Consider the following 15,066-nt stretch of genomic DNA (forward strand, 5'->3'; position numbering starts at 1 on the left):
CTGTAGGGACGAGGAAAGCCCAGTCTCTGCCCCTGGGGAGCTCACTGCTGGTAGCAGACGCCCAAATTTGGGACTTTAAGTTTCCTGGGTTTGCTGAGGGGAGGGGAAGGCTGGGGGCTCTGGGGTCAGACGGATTTTGTATAGATTCCTACTCCGACACCTCTTAGCTTTGTCACCTGTCTAACTTCTCCAAGCCTCAGTATCTCACCTGGAAAGTGGGGATAATCAAAGTGTTGGTAGAGGCTGGAGCTGGGTGTGGTAGCAGAGGTGTGGGGCATAGTAAGTGCTCAGTAAATTCAGCGGCTAATAACTTTCTCACTGATGTTATTCCCAGGGGACTTGCTGAATTTCCAAAGGCCACCTTCCTTCCCCCCCACCCCGAGTGGTGGGCAGGGCCGTGGCTGGTTTAGTTCCAGGAAACCCCCACCTTCCTCCCCACATTTGGAGTTGGCTGCTCTGTGCCAGAGGCTGCTGTCCTCGGTCTGGATGGCTGCAGACATGAGCCCCAGGGTGAAAGGAGGTGGCAGGAAAGAGGGGGTCCTGCCCAAAAGCCCCTCTTCACCCTCTCTACTTCCCCCTCCCAATCTGGAATCAGCAGGATTTTGACAACCAGCCTTGTCCTCCCAGAGACAGGGCTCTGAGTGCCGCTCTGCTTTCTGAGATGCCGGCGCTCCTAACGGGACACTCACCTGCCCCAAAGGCTCCTTCAGTCCGCAGGCACTTGTGACTTCCTGCCGTGCCGGTTTTAGGCGGGACCCAGACATAAGCTCAGCCCAGAGAGCCTTGAGGACTCGATGGAGTAGACCAGGGGAACTGCTGCTTCAGGGCTTGATTCCCGGGCTCTGGGCAGCCCCCCCGCGGCCCTGGGCGGTGATGCTCAGGCAAGTGTGTGGCTCAGACAGTGGGCTCTGGGGCGGCCGCCTGGGTCTGCTTCCTAGGGTCCTTACTGACCTACTGTGTGACTTGGCCAAGACACCTGACCTCTCGGAGCTCCGTTTCCGGTCTGTAAAACGGGGGTGACCGCAGTACCCACTCCACGGGGTTGTTGTAAGATGGGGCTGTGTAAAGTACTCGGGTGGCACCTGGTACGTGATGAACTAAATGGGAAATGATTATTTCCTTGAAACGGAGTTGTCAGAAACCCTGTGGCCCAAGCTGCCAAACTGCTCTGTAGGAGAATGAGGAGGCCGGGAGACAGGTCACACCATGTGGGTGGTGGTTCTTGACTGTGGGAAAAAACTCCCGGAAGGGTCTGATGGCTACGCTCCCCCTAGTCGGAAAGTCTGTCTGTCCTCACGTATACACAGCGTTTTGCATCCAACTTCATAGAAACCCACCCAGGAGCCTAAATGTGGAATTCGTCCCAAGAAAAGGACACAGGATGTGCACCAAAATGTATCTATCAGCGTGTGGAAGAATGAAACAATGCTTAAATACTCTCAAATCAAAGATCGTTCAAGCAAATTGTGACACACCTGTATCAGGGAATACTATGTACCCTCGAAGAAGGGATGGACATGAAAAAATGCCCCCCTCCCTAGGGGTGGGTGCCCCAGGGCCACTACCTCCCTGTGAGTGGATGGGGGAAGCAGGGGGAGGTCCTGATCTCTGGAGGGGACTGTCTCTACCCAGCCCTCCCAAGGAGCTCAGCCTCCCATGACTGTCGGATCCTCTCTCTGGGATGGTGGAACCTTCGCTGGGCAGGAGGCAGAGGCAGGAAACTTTAGCCCTTACGGCCGGTCTGAGGGCTACGTGTCACGCCTGTCACAGAGAGCTTTCTGGCTCAGCTCTTGCTGGCCTCGTGGCCCCTGCAGGCCGGGGCTCCCAGGGGGGCAGCCTCGAGGCTCCTGGCTGCAGACATAGCAGGCCGGGGGCAGACAGAGGGGTGCCCGCAGACCACAGTGCCAGTGGGCAGGACTGGGCCCATGAAGTCTCTCCCTCTCTCCAGTATTAACCTGGCTGAGCCTGGTGAGACATCCCTGGAAAAAAATGCCACTGGAACTTTCCACTCACCTGGCTGGCTCTGGAATGGCAAGAATCAGAGGGAAGCCCAGGGCCATTTCAAGCTGAACCTCTTAGCTGACTGTCTGTGAGTCAGACGACACTCACAGAGAGATGTTTGTAGTACGCAGGCTAAAAATAATTCCAGTGCCTCCAGGCTGTGGAATCTGGGAGTCCTGCCTAGAATTTTTTTGCACCAATATTCATGAGTGGATTGGACTGTAATTTTCTTTTTTCACTGTCCCTGTTTAATTTTGATATCACAGTTATTTTATCATAGGAGTGCCTGGCTGCCTCTCAATACAGCATGTGACTCTTGATCTCAGGGTTGTGAGTTCGAGCCCCACGTTGGGTGTAGAGATTATTTAAAAATAAAACCTTTGGAAAAAAACCCCAAAAAGTTATTTTATCATAAAACAAGGTGGGAAGTGTCCTCTCATTTTCTGTTGTTTAGAAGACGGAGTATAAAACCAAACTGATGAATTTCTTTAAAGCTTAATAGAACTCACTGATGGTCTGATGGTTTCTTTATGGGAAGATTAACCCATGGCTCAATTTCTTGAAGTGTTACTAACTACTCAGTTTGCTTATTTCTCCTGAGGCCAGTTGTTCAGCAATGTTTTCCAGGTGTTTCTAGAGAGTTTGAAATTTTACAGGCATAAAGTCAGCCGTGATTTTCTGCTTTCTTCTTCAAAGAACCAACTTTGAGCCATTCTGATCTGTTATCGTATATTTGTTTTTCGCTTCTTTCATTTCTGCTCTTATTTTTATTTTCTAGTTGCTTCTATGTTTTTTGGACTGGTTCTGCTGTCCTTTCACCAACTTCTTAACTTTGATGTTTGACTCATTAAATCTCAGCCTTCTTTTCCAATTTTGTTTTAAATTTATTTTTGAGAGACAGAGACAGCAGGAGCAGGGGAAGGTCAGAGAGAGAGGGACGTACAGACTCAGAAGCAGCCTCCAGGCTCTGAGCTGGCTGTCAGCACAGAGCCCGACACGGGGCTCGAACCCATGAACCATGAGATCATGACCTGAGCCAAAGCCGGATGCTCAACCGACTAAGCCACCCAGGTGCCCCTCAGCCTTCTTTTCTATCACTCTTAGGGCTATACATTTCTCCTTAAATACTGGGCTAGCTGTGTTTTGATATACAGTATCTTCATGACCTGTATCAGGTCTAAAGATTTTCCTTTTTTTTCTTTAAAAAAAGTTTTTTTAATGTTTTTTAATTTATTTTTGAGAGACAGAGAGAGATAGCGTAAGCAGGGGAAGGTCTGAGAGAGAGGGAGACACAGAATCTGAAGCAGGCTCCAGGCTCTGAGCTAGCTGTCAGCACAGAGCCCGACACGGGGCTCGAACCCACGAACCGTGAGATCATGACCTGAGCCGAAGCCAGACTCTAAACTGACTGAGCCACCCAGGCGCCCCTGAAGATTTTCTTAATCTCTTCTTTGATCAATCTAGAAGTGTTTCCCAGCTTCCAAATCTATTTTAGTTTTGTTTGTTTGTTTGTTATTGCCCTTTAATTATGTTGTTGACCTACATATCGTGATGTGTAGGATACCAACCGGTGCTTTGGTATCTGGATTTGTTCAGCATCCTAAAATGTGGTCAACATTTGTCAATACTCCATGAGTGCTTGAAAACATTTGATAGGTTTCTAAATATATCTTTTAAATCAAATCTGCTTTTTTTTTTAATTCTAAAAAGAAGGAAAGCAAAACCACAATGAGACACCAGTATCTATCCATCAGGGTCACAAAAATGAAAAAGCATGAAAATAGAAAATGTGGCAAAGATGTGGGGCAGTTGAACACTGGTACAATGCCTGTGGGTGTGTGATTTGCGGTAACCAGTGTGGCTTTATCCAGAAAAGGTGTGAAGGGCGGCCACGTAGGTGACCCCAAACTGTGCCACTTTGGCATAAGGATTATTTTGAGATAAAGACACTTGAAAAACAGCGGGTCCAAGAAGGGTGCCCTGCCCCCGCCTCGTCTTGTTGAAAGCAGGAGATAAGACACCAGTGTCAAAGATGCCTTCCCTATACCAGGAGGAGAGAAACATTTTTATCACCAGAGACGGGACGGAGCCGAGAGAGATCTATACAAACAGATCTTGTTAAGATAACCCTTGACTTCCTTTAATCTCTCCATATGTTTCAGCCACTTTCCCACAATTGCTATTTTTTGTTCAACTTGGTATAGAAGCATTGGGTCTCTCTGCTTTTGGGGCTTTGTTTTTTTATGGGGACTCTCATGTACCTGTGAGAATCTATAAGCTTTTCTCCTATTAAAATCTCCTACTTAAATCTCCTTAGGTTGATTTAATTCTCAGGCCCAGCCAGAGACCCTAAGAGTGTAGAGGTGAAGTTTGCCTCCCTTGTGGGTGAGCACGCATGTGCCCCCTGGACTTAGTGATCCCACTTATGGGTCCACAGCTGAGAGACACTGGGTCCCCTGAGACAGAGAGAGGAAGTTCGCAGCAGCATCAGCGTAAGGGCGAAAGTTCCTGATCGCTTTGTGGAATGCCCGGCCGGGCCGCTCAAGTCCTGAACCTGCGGGTTGGCAGACACCTCGCTATCGTTTTGAGATCTTGTTTCTCCTTCCTCCACTCCGGGGCTGTTGGGGGTAGAGGGGCTTCTGGGGCGGGGGATGTTAGGACATCAGGAAGGGGGCTGCTGGTCCATGGGGACGTGTCCATGTTGGCATCTCAGCATAGTCACTTGTGGATAGCATACTTTGAATTTCTGATTTTCTGGCAGCTGATGGTGAAGCCCTGTGGGGAAGGAAGAATGCCTTTTCCTAATTCCTGTCGGTCAGTCACTGTGGCCTGTATTCTCTGTCTCCCTGAGCAGACTGTGACTGCCTCAGGCCTCACGCAGCATCTGGCTCAGAGCGGATGCTCAGGACACACACATGGAATGAAGGAGTGAGCTCCCTCCATGCCAGCTATGGATCTGTTCACTCACTCACTCACTCACACCTACTGTATGTCCCACCTGCGCTAGGCATTGAGCATCCAGAGTGAGTGACGGGTAAGGTCCCTGCCCTCAGAAAGCTGACATGCTGGTTGGGAAAGCCAGACATGAAACAGTTAAGGAAATAACCAAAGAAGGTGATTTCAGATGGTGGTAAGTTCTGTGGCGCTCCTGCAAGACTGGAGACGAAGATGGGGACACTTTAGCTGGAGTGGGGGGTGGGAGGTGGGGGAAGGCCGCTCTCTGAGCTGAGCCCGGCGCAGCCCAGCCCTGGGAAGAGCCAGGGGAGAGCCAGGGGAGAGGAGTGCACCAGGAAGGAGGACCAGCAGAGGCAATGGCTCTGAGGTGGGGAAGAGCCTAGTGCGTCGGAGAAACACACGGAGTGCGGTGTTGCCGGATGGGGGTCCCAGAGGGCCTGGTGGTTGTGGATTTCCGTGTAACTGCTCTCCAAGGGTTTTACCCAGGGAAATAGAGGGTTAGGCCTGGAATCAAAGTAGTGGGAAGTCACTGCAGTGGACGGAGCTAAAGGAAACTGAGGCCCCCAAACAGCAGCCAGCCGAAGACGGATGGGTTCCAGCTATGCTAATGTGTAACTTTAGGTGCCTGAGAAGAGTAGACGTCCAGTGGGGTGAGGGTCACAGTTATGGGCTGTCCCCCCCCCCCTAAAAAGATGTTGAAATCCTAGCCCCTCTACCTGTGGAGGTCACCTTATTTAGAAGTAGGGTCTTTGAAGATGTAATCAAGTTAAAATAAAGTCATTAAAACAAGGTTGCTAAGCTAGTATGACCAGTGTCCTTATAAGCACAGGAGAGGAGACACAGAGAGACAGGAGAGTGCCACGTCACAGTGGCAGTGGCAGAGGCCCAGCGATGCGTCTACAAGCCACAGAGCACAAGGGTGGCTGGCAGCACCAGCCCCTAAGAGAGAGGCAGACAGTCCTCTGGAGGCTTCCTGGGAGCAGAGTCCTGCCAACAGCCTGACCTCAGGTTCCAGGCTCTGGCACCGGAAGAGAACAGATTTCTGTTGCTTTCAGCTACCTAGTTTGTGGGAGGCGGTCAGGGCCGCCCTAGGAAACCAGAATGTCACTCCACGGTCCCCGGTTGTGATCATAGTGTCACCACGAGCTCTTCACAACTGACTGCTTTGGGACCTGCTGATGGCAGGACTCTCCATGAGCACCCATGAGCCATATCACATACCTCAATACGACCCCAAAGTGTCCCCAAGAGCTCAGGGGCATAAGGGAAAACCCCTGGGTGGACCCCCCAAATGGCACCACTGTCTGGTTTCTGGCTGGGACCTGCAGGTTCTGGCTGTGACGTCCCTTGTGGGACACTCCATGCCCTAGCCCAAGTTTCCATGGGAGCAAGATGTTACCGAGACCAAGTCAGGCTCTCCCAGTGTCCCTGGGGCACCTTGCTGTTCTCTTTGGCCTCTGTCTTAGATTTTAGATGACAAAAGGAAAGTTCCAGCTCCTTGCCCTTTCCCTACCCCCCCCCCCCCAGGCCCTGAGATCTGATCGCTTACTTAAACAAAGCCCCTCCTTCATGTCAGCTTAGGAAACACAATGTTCTGAAAGCAGATCCCTGGGGCCCAGGGAGGGAGCTGCGTTTTTGGATTCCTGCCTTCTCCAAAGCCGGCTTTTGATTTGGCCCCTCCTGCCCCACCTCCAAGCCCTTTCATGAAGGAAATTAAATTCTTCTGAACTTTAAGGTCGCTCTTCAAGCCAGCTCCCAGTGGGGCTGGGGCCACCACCAGCTAGTAACTCTACCCAGCAAGGTGAAGATTTGCTCTGGTTGGAGCCACACAGGTTCCTCCAGACACTTGGAAAACAAGTCAATGAGCTGTGGGGCCAGACGCATCTGGGTTCAAGGCCGGGTTCTGGCAGCTGCTGGTCGTGTGGTCTGGAGCAGGGAACTCAGCCTCTCTGAGTCTGGGTTTTTGCCTTGGGGAGGTGGGGACATGGATATGCATGTGGCCGGGTTTGCAGAGAGGGTTCTGTGGCAGTTCCATGACTGGAAAGCATTCGAGTTTGTACCTTCAAGAGATGCCTATTTTACAGATGAGAAGGAAGGAGGCCTGAGAGGTTTGGTGACCCCTTAGGCTGCCGAAGCAGATGGAGTGGGTTCAGTTCAGCTTACGGGTGTAGGCCAGGGGTCCCTGAGAACCTTTGGCTTCCAGAGCGTGTGGGAGGAGTCTAACGGCCATGTTGCATTAGCCCTGTGAATTCCTCCGACCCCTTCACGGCTGTGAAATGGGGGATACAACCCAGGCCCGGCTACAGAGAGGGGCTATTGCCATCACGTTCGTGGGGTCCTGGCACTGCGTCCTTTGGGGGATGTGTGTTCCTACCTTCCCTCTTCTCCCTGCCTCATTTTGCCCCTTAAACCAGTGAGTTGCATAGCTGCCCAAGCTGCATTGATGGGGGAGGAACCTGGAAGCCCAGAGAGGAAGACCATCTTGCCTAGGGTGGCTCAGGGCCTTTGAGGTGAAGGCTTTTTCTTGTTAGTGTATGGAGAAGATTGGACCAAGAGGAGGTGAGTGTTGTAAGGAAGGAATGAAAATAATGCCCTTCCCTCTACTGTCCAGGAAGGATTTGCCCCTCATGGTCTGAGCCTGAGGGAAAGCCCGCCATCTTGGCTCCTTCCTTTTCCCTGTCTGGAGACATTAAAACCCATGGGAGTGAAAGAGAAGCCCAGAGGGGCACTCAGCGGGTGTGGAGAGCAGAGGGGCAGAGGTCAGGGAGAGCAGGTTTGGGGTCTTCTCATTCTGTTCCTAGGTGACTTTCTCTAGGTGGCTCTTATCTCGTGTCCTTGTCTCTGCCTCTTTCTCCCTATCTCTCTATCTCTTGCTTTGTTCTCAGCTGTTTTGAAAACTTGAGCAAAAGAAAGGAGAGAAAAAAAGAGAATGTTCTCCTTGATCAAAGAGCCTGAGGCAGATCCATGGTTGGATTTTTGGGGGGAGGGTAAGGTGAGTGGAGGGGTAGGAGGAGTTAGGGCCCCACGGCCGGTCCCAAGCACAGAACCAGGAGTCATGACACTGTTCTAGGCTAAGAAGAGGGGCTGCAAACCAGAAGATTCTTTCATTCCCGAGATGCGCCATGGCCCTCACACCTCCAGGCCTTGGCAGGTCTTATTGTGTCCCTAGCAGCCTCTCGCAGCTCCCAGAACGGCTTATCCCTTCTTCACTCTCCAGATCACAGCTTGGACATCTTTCCTGGCCTCTTCTGGCTTTGTGGCCTCCTTCTGTGCCTAGCTCCTCTGTGTTTCCCCATCGGGGCACTCAGTACCTGCTCTGTCATCACCACGGGCTTATTTCTCTCTTGCTGGGCTGTGCAGAGACAGGGCTGGGGAGTCCTGTTCACTGGTCTGTCTCCAGTGCCTGGGGTCCTGGCACCCAGTAGCACCCAGTCAATGCTTCTTGAATAAATAATGCAAAAAAATCAATGAGGGATTTTGCATTTGGCTGGGAAGTTGTGCAGGTGGAACATCCGTGTGTGTGTGTGTGTGTGTGTGTGTGTGTGTGTGTGTGTGGTGGGCAGTTGGAGGCAAGCTGGGGAGTGTGGGAATTGGGTCAGAGTCTTAGAGCTATTGGAAGGTAGGAAGGAGATATGTGGGAGGAACTGAGCGATCAGTCTTTGTTCTTCCTCTCAGCCTTAGTTCTGTGTGGATCTTTCCAGAGCTTGGCCATCAGCCCCACCACGCACTTACCCCACAGAGACCCAGTCGCCATCTCTCTCTCCCTTCCTTCCTCAATTTATTGGGTACCTATTATCTGCTAGGTGTTGGGAACACAACCGTGAGCCACAAAGTCAAACATAGTCTCCCTTCCTTCTTGGAGAAATCACAGACCCGAGTACAAGATTATAGCCATCATCAGTGCGGTGGGGAGCATGGGGAGCGTACTGGGGTCTGCCCTCATCTGGGGGACTCAGGGGGAGTGGTGGTGCCGTGGGGTGTCTGAGGGACCTTTATCCCCTTCTAGTCTCTCTGGCGCCTTCCCAGCTCCGCCTGGTGATCCGCCAGGCATAGTGAAACCTGCACGTGTTCATGCAGGAACAGCCCTGAGACAGGCTTGCTCTCCCGTCCTCTCCTTTGCCTCTCGCCCTGCATAGACAGTTAGAGATCCACTCGGGTCTCAGATCCAGGCTCCCGAGAAGTGTCAGCTGAGCTGGCATCTTCCTTTCTTTATCCCTCAATGTCTTTCTCCTGGAAGCTGGGCTTCCCGCCACAAGGAAGGACAGGAGAAGTTTTAGTCTTGGGAGAGGTGATCGCAAGTCTGTGAGTGATGGCATTGTGAAATCACAAAGCAGCATTCTTTCCTCTGGGCAGACCTAGGCAACACCTGGGTCCCAGGCTCCCCTGCTAGAGTGGACTGATTCCACCCTTGCTCGCCCATCTACTCATTGTCTTTGTTCAGTGCCCAGCCTGTGCATCTGTTTGGGGCAGCCCAGGGCATTCAGCTTTTGAACCCGGCTTGGGGAAGCCAAGGGCAGAGAATGAACGCACCACTGGGAGGCCTCAGGGAACAGGAAAACTGCCCTTTCCCTGCCTCCAAAGGTCACTGTGCCTTCTTTCAACTGCCCCTCTCAGTTGTTGCCAGTACAGAGCCCTACTGCTCCCAGACCTCGCCCTCTGTCCCTGGGCTTTCCCAGGGAAGAAATTTCAGCTCCAGGTTTTTTGAGGGTTCCAGGCCAGGCTATTCTGAGAGTAGAGGTTGAGATGGAGGGGATAGTTCACAGTGGGGCGAGGGGGAGGAAGCACAGGGTGTTTACCAGTTTGCTCAGGCTGGGAAGGAAAACATTCAGATCCAGGGGGTGCTGAACAGATGGAGTAAAGGGGGAGCCTGGCCCTGAATGACAAAGTCCGGGGCTTGGCAAGCTGCTCACAGCAGCAGCATTTGTGCGGGTGCCTAATCCCGGAACCCCAGGAGTGTGCTGCGGGCATGCCCAGATGCGGCCCCGGCTCCCCTCGGAGAAGCAGTCAGAGGCGGTGGGCAGGGTGGGGGCCATGGGCGGTGGGGGCCATGGGCAGCGAGAGCCTCCTAACGAGGTGTCACGCCCTGCTGAGCGGCGCCAGTGAGAGGAGCCATCCATCATCTGCGGGGATAATTGTTCCGGGAGGCAGTGGGGCCCAGCCAGATGTGCACCTTTTGGACTCCGTAAGAACCAGCACTCCCACTCAGGCCATTTATCAAATTTAGCTGGATCTCTCCTCTTTTACTCCGTTTGTTTCAGTCAAGGAAACTTTCTTCTAATGAAGACGAATACAAAGCAATGAGTGACTTGGCAAACATCGACCGAGTCAGAATATAGGATTCATTCAGCAAAAAGCCCAGGTGGTGCTGAGGTTGGAGAAATGCCTCAGGGCGGAGTGTGGAAGGCTTCAAGGGGTTCCGCTGTGGCCCTGGGGGCACAGCCAGGCCCCTCTCTGCTGAAGCTCTTCCAGAGCAGGGGTGACAGTGCAAGCCACCATTTCCTGAGACCTACTATGTGCCGGCCACCTCCGCTCTTCCTAGTGTGGGAGGGGAAATCACAATCCCACTTTGCAGATGAGGAGACTGATGCTCGGAGAGGTGAAGCAGGTGGTCCTGACAGGGGTCCCGGGTGGAATTTGAACACTATTCTCCCTGCTCAAGAGCCCACCTTCACACCCGCCGGCAGTGGGGTTCAGTGGCCAACAGGTCAAGGTTCCTTAGACCGCCTGGTTCAAATCTCCACTCCAGTGCTTACTAGCTGGGTGACCTTGAGCCTCTCCTTTAATCTCATTTAATCCTTCTGGGCCTCTGATTGTTTGGGTAATGAACATGTCCACTTCAAAGAGCTGTGGGCATACATACTGAATGAGCGAATCTTTGCAGAAGCCTCAATGCACGTGGGCTGCTATGAGTAACGTTTTCTTTTTAGTATCAGGGTATCATTCAGTATCTGTATTTAGCACTGGCCACTCTAAGGGTAGAAGAAGGATCATGTCTGGGGTGCTGGGCTTGTGCGGGAACTGCCTGTAAGGGCTGGTGGTCCCGTCCCCGTCCCTGGGGGAGGGGCACTGGCTGTTGAGTGGGGGCTGAGACCGAGTGCCCAGACCCTGGTCACCTGGTGTCTGAGGTCCATGAGAGTCGCTGTGAAGACAGGTACCCCTTTCCCTTCTTGGCCCAGCTCCCAGCGCACGTACCCAGTTGATGTTGGTTCATGGGAGGCTGGGCTGGGAGCAAATGAAGATGGGCAGACAGTTATGTCCCAGGAGAGAGTGCACTGAGTGGGCAGGAGTCGTCTCCAAGGGCAGCTCGGTCCCGCCCCTCATGGTGCTGGGGAAGGAGACCCACTGCCTTCCTGTGTGCCTCTGGGGCTGGGCTTGGAGCTGCCAGGCCTTGTGGAAATTGTCTGACCCTGGCTGCATGGCCCTGGCAAGTCCTTCTGCTCTCTCGGCCTTAGTCTTCCCAGCTGTACAATGGGGAGATGATTAAGCACATCACCAGGGGTTTTCCAGAGCTTTTATTTTATAACTATGAGTAAGCTATCAGCATTGGGGGGGGGGGTCCTGAGAAGCCCCCAGGGTCAGCAGGCTGACCTTTATAGGACAGGCCAGTGGGTGCTGGATATCACGTTCCACACAGCTGGGCCTGTCACAGACACCCCACAGAGGTTAGCTGGCTGTTTGCCTCCAGAAAGAGACAGAGGTAGGCAAGTGGGGATGGGGGTGATCCACAGATGAGGGGGCCCCACAAAGGCCTGGCCTGGACATGCTCACATCCTATGCTCCAGGCCGGATCCACCATGGACCAGCTGGGAGAAGTTATGTGTGCTGGTGACTCAGCTTTTTCAGCTGCCATTGGGTGTGATATTAATGCCCTCATTGGCTCAAAGGGAGGACACAGGTGTGAGAGGATCAAACACAGAAGAGACAGCGTTGACTGAGCACCTATTTTGTCCTAGGCATGGTATCATTTAGGTTTTACAATGTGAGAAGGATTATTATCTTTAGTTTATCGAGGCAAAATCTAAGGCTCAGAAAAGTGTGTTGTCTTGTCCAAGGTCACAGAGCTCTGTGGACAGAGGAACTGACTCAGGTCTGTCCCACCCCAAAGCCCATGTCCCCAGTCACTAAGCTCTTGCCTTCCCCCAGGAGGCCTTTTCCCCCTCGGGGTCGAGAAGGAGCTGGGCCCAGGGTAGGCATGGCTTTCAATCTGGGGACTGGTCCTGGCTGACTGGTGGGGGGTCCTGGGGTGCTGTGCTGAGGAGGACTCTGAGGCCGTCTCTGCCTAGTGGGAAAGGGTACAGGGATCAGTTTGTGATGTCTGTCATGGGTGAGGGAAGACAGATGGCAATACGTGAGCTCTGTTGGCCGCTCCTGAGCTAGACCGTGTCAGGGTCTTTTCTAAGCCTGGAAAGCGATTCTCCAAGGTGCCTCTCAGCACAGGTAGGAAGTAGAGGCTGAGCTCATTCCCCCTTGGGGAAGGAGAGGAGCTGGAAGACTGTCCCTGAAAGAGGGGATGGGTGGGGTCAGGGTGCAGAGCTTGGCTGGGAGGGCCGCACGGGGCTGCTCAGATACTCTAGCTGTCCTACCTGCGGGCCATCTCCAGGGGGCACTGCGGGAGGGAGAAGGGACAGACCCAGGACATCAACCATGTAGGATAATGTCCCTGGGGGTGCTGAGGGGAGGCAGGAGCTCCCAGACCTGACTGCTTCTGAGGCCAAGGAGGTGGGAAGCGGAGGAGACTCCGGGGTTATCTAACCCAACACTCCTTTTCCAGATGGGGAATCTGAGGTCCTGTCCTCCATTGGGGTCCATGATACATTTTACTTTATTTATTTATTTAAAAATTTTTAAACATTTATTATTTTTGAGAGACAGAGAGAGATCATGAGCGGAAGGCGGGGGGGGGGGGACGCAGAGAGAGAGGGACACACAGAATCGGAAGCAGCTCCAGACTCTGAGCTGTCAGCACAGAGCCCAACACGGGGCTTGAACCCATGGACTGTGAGATCATGACCTGAGCCGAAGTCGGATGCTCAACCGACTGAGCCACCCAGGCGCCCCTACGATATATTTTACTTTAGATTTGAAAAATGTGGGATGGGCTGGGTTGGCAGAAAGTTTGGAGTCAAGCACAATCATGAGGTGTTTGAGGATTAGAGCCCATTTCCTGGGCCCTCTGGGTGTTAGACCGCGTGCTAAGCACTTTATAGGTATCAGGTCATGGAACCTCCCAGGAGGTGGGGACTGGCCCTACTTTACAGGTGAGGAGCTGAGATCCAGAGGGCTTCAGTTTCTTGGCACAGTGGGTAGACGGAGGACGGGACCCAGCTGCCTGACCGCATCGCCAGGATCACTGTCCTGGGCAGTGCGGGCTGAGAGCATGCAGGAGAATCCCCGGGGGCCCTGCCTCCCCTGCCCCTCCATCCAGGAGGTGTAGCCGGCCCCACAAGCCCCCTCCCCCCCCCATCTCTAATGCAGACACGTCACACATGCACACATGGGCATCGACCACATTGTCAGAAGCACCGCACAGGCTGTGCTGTCTACAAATCCCTAACGGAGAGCCTGACGTAGAAGGTGGTGCATAATAATACGAAGAGAATTCTGTAATAATGACAGAATGGCTCATATGGAGCCCACTATGTGCCAGGTACTGTTTGAAACCCTGTATACATATATGTTTCATTTAATCCATTTAATACTTCACTGAGGTCATCCCAGGGAAATGAGCTACTGAAAGCTTCCCCACCTTGCCCACGGACATTCCCCAGGCGCACAGGGAAGGCTGGCCCCAGAGCCTGTGTGCAGGAAGCAGAGAGGTGCATGTATAAGCCCGGGGAAAGCGTGTGAGATGGGGCAGCCCCCAGGTCTGTGCTGGAGACGGAGAGATCGAGATCGGATGGCTTTGTCTTAAGCCCCAGCCGGGTTTCTAGATGCGAATCTTGGCTGTGAGCTCAGGGAGGGAGGCCAGGCGTAGCTGGTTGAGGCCCCACAGTGCTGCTGGGTAGGTGGGCGAGGGCTCTCACCTGGTCAATGCCGCCTCCCTCCCCAGGTTCAGGGGCCTGCCAGGGCCCGCAGGGGGTGCTTACCTTCTTCCCCTGGACTGCTCCCATGGCACAAAGTGGGCACCGGGCCTGGGTTGGCCCCCGGGGGCCCGCCCGGGGGTTCTCCCTGCTGTGCCGACCTCAGGAGCCGGGGCCCAAGGGGTTCCCCGGGCCAGGGCCCCCCGTCCTCTCACGGCTCATTCTCCTCAGGCACAAAGGAGGCTTTCACAGCTGCTCCTAAGCCCAGAGCTCCTCAGACAGGCTTAGAGTGATTGATCCTGTCAGAGGTGCACGGTGTCTCCATTGGCCCACACATCCTGTGGTCCCTGTGGCTCCTCACTCCCTGCACCCCTGCCTCTCTCGGGAAGGGAAATTGAGGCATCCAGGGTTGTGGGGAGAAGCAAAGCGGTCCTCTCACCATGCCGCCGGCAGCTTGGGTGCAGTGGGTGACCTCTGGCTGGCCTAGCAGGCAGGACTTGGCCTTCTTGCCAGGCCGGGCACCGATCTGCAGACTGGGCCCAGGCAGTGGAGGCTGTGTGGGACAGCCGGGGCCTGGAGCTCGGGGCAGGCTTGTGTGTGCACGGAAACCTCGGGCTGGGCAGCCCCATTAATGAGACACTTGGGGGCAAGGGCTGTCCCAGAGCAGAGACTCTGAGAGCAGAGTACTTCATTCAACAGGACAGTTGTCCAGGCGGGGAGGTTTGAGGGGGCGGGGGGGGGGGGTCTGGTCTGGGCTCAGGCCAGGAAAGTCTCTGGAGGCCGCATTCCAGGCCCGAGGCCAAGTTCTCCAAGTTACCCCAGCAGCACCCTCCTTACTCGCTGCCACCTTCCTTCCTATCGCCAGCGTGGGGTGAGCTTAAGGCCGGATTCACCTTGGACTTCAGTCCTAGCTCGCTCTTCACAGGTGTGTGACCCAAGGGGGCATGATTGGACCTCTCGAAACCTCAATTTCTTTGTGTGTGTGTGTGTGTGTTTCTATAATCACACTGCACAGCCTTGCTCTGAGGGCTAAAAGAGGTAGGTGTGTACAGCCAAAGCCATTGTTCTGTGAAAACATAAATCAGATGAT

The 15,066-nt window shown here is 53.6% G+C and overlaps 1 protein-coding gene across 1 annotated transcript in view; it reads right to left on the reverse strand.

Moving 5' to 3' along the window:
* FAM107A (family with sequence similarity 107 member A) overlaps positions 1 to 14,563 on the reverse strand; it is a 52,148-nt gene extending 37,585 nt beyond the window's left edge. Inside the window, exon 1 of the mRNA XM_029918416.1 lies at positions 14,416 to 14,563. Within this exon, the coding sequence (XP_029774276.1) occupies positions 14,416 to 14,418 (3 nt within the window). The 5' untranslated portion in view covers positions 14,419 to 14,563. The remainder of the gene's footprint in view (positions 1 to 14,415) is intronic.
* Positions 14,564 to 15,066: the final 503 nt, after the last annotated feature.

Source organism: Suricata suricatta, chromosome 12 (genome assembly GCF_006229205.1).
Source record: "Suricata suricatta isolate VVHF042 chromosome 12, meerkat_22Aug2017_6uvM2_HiC, whole genome shotgun sequence".
NCBI classification, from domain to species: domain Eukaryota; kingdom Metazoa; phylum Chordata; class Mammalia; order Carnivora; family Herpestidae; genus Suricata; species Suricata suricatta.